The sequence below is a fragment of the Macrotis lagotis genome, chromosome 5 (genome assembly GCF_037893015.1).
Source record: "Macrotis lagotis isolate mMagLag1 chromosome 5, bilby.v1.9.chrom.fasta, whole genome shotgun sequence".
Classification (NCBI taxonomy): Eukaryota; Metazoa; Chordata; class Mammalia; order Peramelemorphia; family Peramelidae; genus Macrotis; species Macrotis lagotis.
In genome coordinates, this window is record NC_133662.1 from 191,914,955 (window position 1) to 191,923,120 (window position 8,166).

General features: G+C 40.3%; 2 protein-coding genes across 3 annotated transcripts in view; one reads left to right on the forward strand and one right to left on the reverse strand.

The window, feature by feature from the left end:
- Positions 1-2,741, forward strand: part of SDHC (succinate dehydrogenase complex subunit C) — a 43,386-nt gene extending 40,645 nt beyond the window's left edge. For both annotated transcript variants that reach the window (XM_074188167.1, XM_074188168.1), the window contains one exon: positions 1,213-2,741. In XM_074188167.1, coding sequence (XP_074044268.1) covers positions 1,213-1,317 — 105 coding nt within the window. In that variant the 3' untranslated portion in view covers positions 1,318-2,741. The remainder of the gene's footprint in view (positions 1-1,212) is intronic.
- A 1,156-nt stretch (positions 2,742-3,897) lies between these two features.
- On the reverse strand, positions 3,898-7,575 carry CFAP126 (cilia and flagella associated protein 126). Its single transcript, XM_074188166.1, has 5 exons — positions 7,468-7,575; positions 6,798-6,860; positions 6,515-6,595; positions 5,600-5,776; positions 3,898-4,550 (listed from the first exon to the last, which is right to left on the reverse strand). The coding sequence occupies exons 1-5, from the start codon at positions 7,492-7,494 to the stop codon at positions 4,167-4,169; spliced, it is 732 nt and encodes a 243-aa protein (XP_074044267.1). The 5' UTR covers positions 7,495-7,575; the 3' UTR covers positions 3,898-4,166.
- Positions 7,576-8,166: the final 591 nt, after the last annotated feature.

An 8,166-nucleotide genomic window follows, 5' to 3' on the forward strand; every position in this document is an offset into this window, starting at 1 on the left:
CCACTTAACCCCATTGCCTTGAAAAAAAAATATTAAAAAAAAATCTATTCTTTTTCCTGCTTTTGTTGGCTCCAAGCTCCAAGTTTTGGGACCAGGTTTTCCTTTGCTGCTTCGAAGCCCTAGAATATCCACATGAATGCAGTCTTTCTGTGCTTTCTTGGTTCCTTTTTTCTGAGCCCTCTTCAGCTTTTCTTTATTGAATGATCCCTCTGTTATTAAGAGGACTGTGCCTACCTACCTACCTTGGAGAACACCCTGTCCATGTACTCTGGGGCTCCTTATCATCAATTTATATTTGTTTTCATGTAATGGAGTAGTTCTGTTATAGAGCGGCACTAAGTTCAGCTTGGAACACAAAGGGGTTTTGAGGGTGGCTTACTAAAGGATGGATATGTGTCTAGTCATTCGAGGGAATGGGAAAAGAGCTCTGCTATATGTCTGGGTTTATGATATGTTCATATGGGAGAGTATGATGTATTAGGGGAGGACTCACCTCTCCGGTGTGAGGGCTTACTGAACCCTTTTCAGGGTTGCTCATTCACCTTTGGTTTGTCCACCTGATTCACCCAACTTTCACCCAACTCTCAATTGTGCCTCTAGGCTGTAGCATGTGCAGTAGCCATACCCCAGTGAAACAATCTCAGCAGAGGAGCAAAACCAGGTTGAGGGTAACTGATAGGACTCAAACCTATTGGTGGGGGTGGGGGTAGGGAAGAATACCTACCTCAAGCATATGAAGACTTTCCTTGGTGGAATGGGCAGATGAGAATAATTTAGTCTCTTGGATATGAAGTCAACTGATGCTGTGGAAAACTTAGAGCTTGATCATACATAGATGATGCCAAGATCATTCCCCATGTCCTGAGCCATTGCCAGTTGTCCTGACTGTTGTCTTGACTCTGGAAGAGAGTGAAACTGATGACTTTGTGCAACTTCATAACTTAAATTTAATTCACTCAAGAGTCAAGACAATACTCAGTGATGTCACTGATCCTCTTCAGAAACAAAGGCAAACATCAATAAGGATATGATCAGGACCCTACTTACCTTAGGTTTCTATTTGGCTTCTGTTTGTCTAACTTGGCCAGTATTTAATTACAGTAATTATTGTTTCTAGTTGATGTTTTGATGTGGTGACCAGTTTTCAATATTTTGATTTTACTTATCCTTCTGATTGCTTAGTTTCTTTTTTTTTTATCTTTTTCTTTATAGATGTGGGACCTGGGAAAGGGCCTGAAGATTCCTCAACTCCACCAGTCTGGAGTAGCTGTTTTGGTTCTCACTGTGTTGTCTTCTGTGGGATTAGCAGCCCTGTGAGGGGATAATAGCTCTCTCATCTCCCCTGATGAAGGAGATAAAAGATCTGGTTTCCCTTCTCCCTTTTCTTCAGCTCCTCTTTTCCTCAGGCCAGATAGAACCCTTCTGTTTTGCTTAGATTTCAGTATGTTTGAAGAACTCCCTAGAGCCTAGGTCATGAGTATTGGAGCTGTGCTGTGGAGAATTTCCAGCACTCTTCTCCCTAAAAAAAAAAAAAACTGCATGATTGATAAGACTGCCAAACTCTTCCTCTTCTGCTCTCCCTGCCCTCCCACCCCCTCCAACTACCTTTCTTGTTGTGGGTTTGTCTTCTTTTCTCTGGCCTCCTTAGCATCTCTCCACATTGGACTTTGAGTTTTGCTAAAGGGTCAGCTGTTGACTGCTCCATCCTAAGGCAGTAAAAACAATGGCAGCTCTGTGGCCTCTGCCTTAGGATTGGGGAGAAAGGCTTCAAGTGCCAGTGACTGTGGGCTGCTGGCTTAAAGGACAAGGCTGCCCATTGGAAATGACCCAGAGTCCTAAACCACCCACACTTAGAGAAAAAAGAGAACCAACCTATCTGGGTGGGTGCAGGGAGAGAAGGAGGGAGGGTGAGTTGGCTTCCTAGAAGCTTCAGAGGTTCTGTGGGGAGAGGGCAGACAGCTCTCCTGGTCTAGGAAAGGACTCAGAAGATTCAACACATTGGGAGTTCTCTCTTTTCCTGGCACTTCAAGGGGAAAAAAACCTCTTAATTTCAAATTTTCCAATAAAAATTCATAATATCTTTTTCTGTAATTAAATTAAAATCACCTATCTTGTCTATTTTCCTCTTTGAGATCTAGAGATAAGGATAAGGCCTGGGGAGGTACCATCTATCTCTACACCCCTTGTTGGGAAAGCATTAGTTCTGTGAAGAGTTTCACATTATATGAAAAAAAAAGGTACAGCATGACATTAAATCTCATGCTACATCCAGCTCCAAGTATTGAAGGGCAAGGGGAAAGGATTCTGGTTTGCTCCAAGCCTCCAAATTCTATTGAAGACTGACTAGGTTCTCCCCTGGTATTATTGTTGAAAATGTCCAGAGGAGTAGAAAAATGTGAGCACTGAACATGAAACTTTGGGAGAAGAAAAGCTGAAGCTCTAAATGGACAATTATAATGGGGATATTTTCACCTTATATATCTGGGAAATAAGGCTCCTATAGTCCAAGGTCCTTGAATTTTGCATGTATTTTTATTATTTCCCAATTACATGTAAAACAGTTTTTATAGTAATCATTTGTTTTTAAATTTTGAGTTCTGAATTCTCTCCTTTACCTCCCTTCTTAAATGCCCTGAGAAGTCAATTTGATGGTAAGGATACTTGTGAAGTCAAGCAAATTATATTTCTATATTATACTGAAAAAGCCCACAAAAATAAAAGTAAAAATATGTATGCTTCAATCTGTATTCATAGTTCATCAGTTTTCTGCTGATAGCATTTTTCATTATGGATCCTTTGAAATCGTTGATCAGAGTAACTAAGTCTTTAACAGTTAATCATCCTTCCAGTATTGATGTTACTATGTAAAATTTTCTGGTACTACTCATTTCACTTTGCATTTCATTTAAGTCCAGGTTTTTCTGAAACCATCCTATTCATAATTCCTTACAGCATAATAGTATTTTGCCACAATTGTCCTAATTGATGAACATCCCCTCAATTTCCAATTCTTTGCCAAGAGATGCTATATTTTTTAACAAATAGGTCCCTTTCCGTTTCCATCTAATTCACTATTTTGAGACGACTTTTTTCTGATGACCATGAGCTCATGAATGAGCTTAGAAATAGACCAAGGAAGATTGGAGATACTAGCCAGATAGGACATCGGGGTAAAATAATTGTATTTAGCCAAGTACTTACTGTTTACTGATTTGATAGGGCTTCGGAGATGGTTATTAGGTGATATGACTGAGGTACTATCAGGGGACGTCTGTTCCCACAGCATTTTTAGTCTCAACTTTTTATGGTGTTCCTCCTGAAAGTCTGCCTTGAACCATCCCAACTAGAATTCTTGACACTTGTAGATTTTAACTTCATTTGATTGAGATGTCTTCAAAAAAATATGAAGACTGGCCATGTGATGAATGTTAGGACTCACCTTATATGGTCCATAAGCACCCCAGATAGTATCTTGAGAAAAAAGACCCTTTACAAAATTGTCTTCAGTTTATGAGAACTTAGGACTGAAATGCAATCTGTTGTTAGAGTGAATGCCTATGAAGCACTGCTGCATTCATTTTACCAGGTGTGAGTTGAGTGATGTTACTGTATTTTATTATCTTTTATTTACCATTTTCCTGACCATTCAGTATTTGCATTATTTTATACTGACTTTAGTATTAGTCATTTTCCTTTATGTGTGCTATCTACATCCTTAGATAAGTTTTGCAGGAACAGATTGAGTTTTTATATATCTTCTCCCCTGATTTAGTTACAAAGGGACATCATTATTACTTTTATATTAAATCACTCCTTGACCTAAAATCACACTTCTGGCTCTGAAGTTTGCCTTCTCAGTCCAAGGTCAGTATGGTTAAATAATGAAATCCAAAACTATTTGGGGGTTTTTGTCTTTTATTTTTTAATTTTTGAGCAAGTGAAATTGTCTTTCCCTCTGGAATCTAGTGCTTTTGTAGCCTGACCCACTTAAGGCTAGAGCCCTGTGCTCCTGAGACCCCTTCCTTTCTCCCACCTGTATTAGAAATGGCAAACAAAGGAGAATGGGAAATCCCTAATCAGAAGAAAATTTCATATTTTATTTTTAAAATTTTCCCTTATCCACACCCCACATAAACCTGTTTTACATTCCTGAAGTAGAATTGGGTTCACTCCATTGTCTCCTTGGGACTTAATGGAGTTTTTGCCCCTGTCACCTCTTGGGGTGCCTCATCATAATTTTCTGTATTCTTCTCTTGGATTTGGCCCTCAGGCTCATTATGACCATTGTGACCATTGCTGGACTCTGGAGTCTTGGGACTGTTGTGTGAGGTTTTTGAAGGGCTGGAGCAAGAGCAGGAGCATGAACATGAGCAAATTACATTTGGAGGTGGGGGTGAAGGTGGGGCTGGGGAAGCATCAGGGAGGCCTCTTGAGGGTGGGACATTTACACCTAGAGAGGGATGTGGACTCTCTTGCATGGCCTGTGGAGTAGCAGTCTTCTCCTGGGTTTTTGGACTCTGGTCACTTCCACTTGGTCTTGGCTGTTGGGGCTGTGGGAAGACAACAGAGGATCAGATATCTTTTATCAATTATAGTCCTTGAGATCTACCTACTCTCCTTTGAGATTTAGGCCAGTCCCTTTTAGGGGGTTCCACCACCCTGTTTCAGCCTCCCTTCTACTTAAAGCTTCAAACGCTTATTAGTAACTATCTACTGGGCCGTTTCTCCTGAAAGTACTGACATCTCAAACTCAAGCTATCCAATGTCAAAGATTATCTAATGTCCATATTTGAATGAAGATTATAATCATCTACTCACCTTGACTAAGAATATTAAAATTTAAATTGAATCATTAGACATCATTAGTACCATCACTGAGGTTCAGAGAAACTGACTTCCTCAAGGTTAGTAAGCTAGTAGGTGGCAGAACTTGGACTCAGGTCTTTAAAAGTATGATTCTCTATATCCCTCACATCCTTCATTTCCATGATCACTATTTTGGGACTTCATTTAAAGTTTACAGAGCTAGTAAGTGGTAGAATCAGGGCTTGGACTTGGGTTTTATAAGGTTAGAGTGCTTCCACAAGATCTCATTTTCACAATCACTATTTTGAGACCTAAGAATCTCTTGCCACAGCCTCCTTGCCTACTTTTTTTTCCTTAATCATTTACAAAACTGCCATGCCAGACCTCTAATGCAAAGCTTCAATGATATTGCCTTTCTCAAAAATCTTCAGTGACTACCTACATAATAAAATCAAATCGCTTACTGACCTCTACAACCAAATCTTTCCAGTCTTTTTTCGCAAATATCTGTTCCCCGATGCCCAGCTCACTGCTTGTAAGCTCTTTCCCAGAGGATTTGCTCTCTACTGTGAAGTCATGGCATTGCTTATCTAACATGTTTATCTTTACACTTTTTATATTGTGCACATGTCTAAGCTAAGCTGTAAGGCAGGAGGACTCCAGCCTCGTACTGAGATCTCCCTGCTCAGTGGATTTGGAACTGGGAGATAGAGAGGACATTGTCTAAAGGCTCCCCCTGCTGGGCCCAAGGATGTGGAAAAAGAATGGGTTAAGAAGAATCAGTCTTAAATACATGTCCCCTGATTTCTGGGCGTAGTCCGTTGCATGCATTGAGCAGATCAGGATTTTTCTGCACCCAGTTTACTAGTCGGTTAGCAGCAGCAGCAGTTCGGCCAGTCAAGTCTACACGCGCTGGTGGTATCTGCAGAGGCATCTTCCAGGTATCCATGAATGTGCCCCAGGGACTGGCCTGCAAGGAAAAGGACAAAGTTAGCCATTTACCATTAGCTATATTCAGGAGCTTTCCTCTGACACCCCCCACCCACCCACCTTTCCCCATCTCATCACCATCTCAGCATTAGAAAGCCCAGGTTACTAATCCCAGAAGACATGATGAAATGTGCTACCTAGACTTAATGGAGGATGACATTTTTTGGCATGACCAATTTTGTTTGGCTTGATAATATATATTTGTTACAAGAATTTTATTTTTTTACTTTTCCCAAATGGGGTAATGGAGATGGAATGGAGAGAAATACTTATTAATAAAAAAAGTTAAATTACATTTTTAAAGAAAAAAGAAACCTTAATTTCACCCTAGATGGACACATAATATCTTATCCCTTACACAATACACACACACTGGTGGAATCTAGGGGAATTTGGCAATCACTTGTTTTTACCTCCTTTTTGTGTCTAGTGGTTTAAGTTTAAATTCACAGTGATTCAACATATTAGAACTCATCCCATCCTAAATCAATGTCTTCATAAATATCCCCACTTTAGCTCCTTAGTGATTCTCCAGTTTCTTTAACCTTTAAGCTCTACAGGCACTTGGATGGTAACCCTAATTATACTTAAGATTCTTTTCTTGGAATAACTAATTGGGTTGGTTAGCACACATTTCATTGTGTAATTTAGATAAGACTGGTCCTTAGGATAGTAAATTGGGGAAGGTAGAAGGCTACTTAGGAATAATGTACCATACCTTGGAGCGGGGAACTGAAGGTAGCAGATGACCACGATCATTAGCGATGATCTGAGTGTAGCCTTCATGGGTTTCGGGATGCTAGAGAAAAGACCAGGAAGTAGAAGTAGAATCAGAAGAAGAAGAAATGAAATTTGACTAGAAGAGTTCACAAGAATTAAAGATGAGGAAGAACTCAAAGAGACGTGAAGAGGGTTGAAGAAGCACTTGGTTAAGGGAATGAAAAAAATAGAAATTCATGCACTGGGGTAAAAAATGGGAGGGAGAGAAGAGGAAGAAGTACCTTTATGTTGTCTTTGGCTATGGACCAATTCTGAAGATATTTTGAGGCAAAGGCATTTTCATACTGTGGAGAAATAAGTTTCTTGAGGGCATGAATTCTCACTTTTGAATTTGTAATTACATTCCTAGTATTTAGTATAAAGTTTGGCAAACAGGTACTTGGTAAATATTTGTTACTTGATTTGGTCATATTACCCTCTGCCTAGAAGACCCCAGATGCAAAAAAAACGTAGTGTACAGATTTTCTGGGGCAAAAAACCTCACCAGAACCTCAAAATCTAGACCTATACCGGGCATCAAATCTTAAAAATTTTGAGGTAAGATGACCCAGTTCCTTCATTTTACACCTGTGAAATAAACTGAGACATAAAACAAATGGTGTATCCAGGATCATAGTAATAGGACTGAGACTAGAAAGCAGTTTCCCCCTCCCCTCATTAAAACTACAGAAGAAAGCCCCTGTGCCTAAGGTGTAAATCTAACCCTAAGGTCTCAGCCCTGGAGAACACAGACCCTTTCCAACCTGCCTTCAAACACCCACCAAGAGGGAGCAGCTAGGTAGGCTGGGTACCCACAGTCTTGGGAGTCCATCTGTTTGTCTTATCTTTGGGGATTTGATTTGTATTGGATTATGAAGAGAAAGGAAAATAATAAAAGGAAAAAAAGGTTACCTGATTAGCACTGTAGTTAGAAGCCATGATCCTGTGGTTGCTATTGTTTACATATGTTACCTAGCTACCCCAGAAGACACGCCTTCTAGTGCCATCAACCAGTGATAACAGAATCGACCTTGCCTCCCATCTCAACTGTCCAATCCCTTACCAACCCATCCCCCCCTTCCCTTTCCCCAGGGGAGTTAGACTCAGACTATTAAACAAAAGGAAGAACATGAGATAAATACAAACCCCTTTTGGACTTAATTTTATATGAGTTTGGGTTGAACAGTTTTCCTGCTGTCAATCTGCCTTGCTCCTCTTTCTAAGCTAGTTGCTCCTCTTGTCTGAGTTTTCCTTAGTACCATGTTCTTGTTTGGGTATCCCATCTACTTTCTGTAATCTTGTTTCCACTGTTTCTTGCTGTTTTATGTTCATAATCCTCTGTCTTCTTAAATAATGTAACCCTCATACCAGCCTAGTAATCAAGATCCAGGATGAAGTTATCTTTTCTGTCTTAACCGCTGTGGTTCATCAAGTGACTTGACTCTAAAGGTCTTCAGAGAAACCTTCCCAGGATCCTCACAGAATATCAAAAAGTTAATTCAGGCAGTATCTTCTAGCCCACTGCCCAGGTCCTCAGAGGTACTGCCCAGGCTGTGGTAGCCTCCCCTGTGAGCCAGGAAAGCAAGACACCTAGTATAGGACTGAAAACTA

What these genes read in the sequence shown, in the direction of transcription:
- CFAP126 (XM_074188166.1), bottom strand. Translation starts at nt 7,494, where the DNA reads ATGGCTTCTAACTACAGTGCTAATCAG. An exon ending in CTAACTACAGTGCTAATCAG is followed by an intron (nt 6,861 to 7,467) that starts GTAACCTTTTTT and finishes ATTTCTCCACAG; the next exon opens with TATGAAAATGCCTTTGCCTC. An exon ending in CTTCAGTTCCCCGCTCCAAG is followed by an intron (nt 5,777 to 6,514) that starts GTATGGTACATT and finishes TTTTCCTTGCAG; the next exon opens with GCCAGTCCCTGGGGCACATT.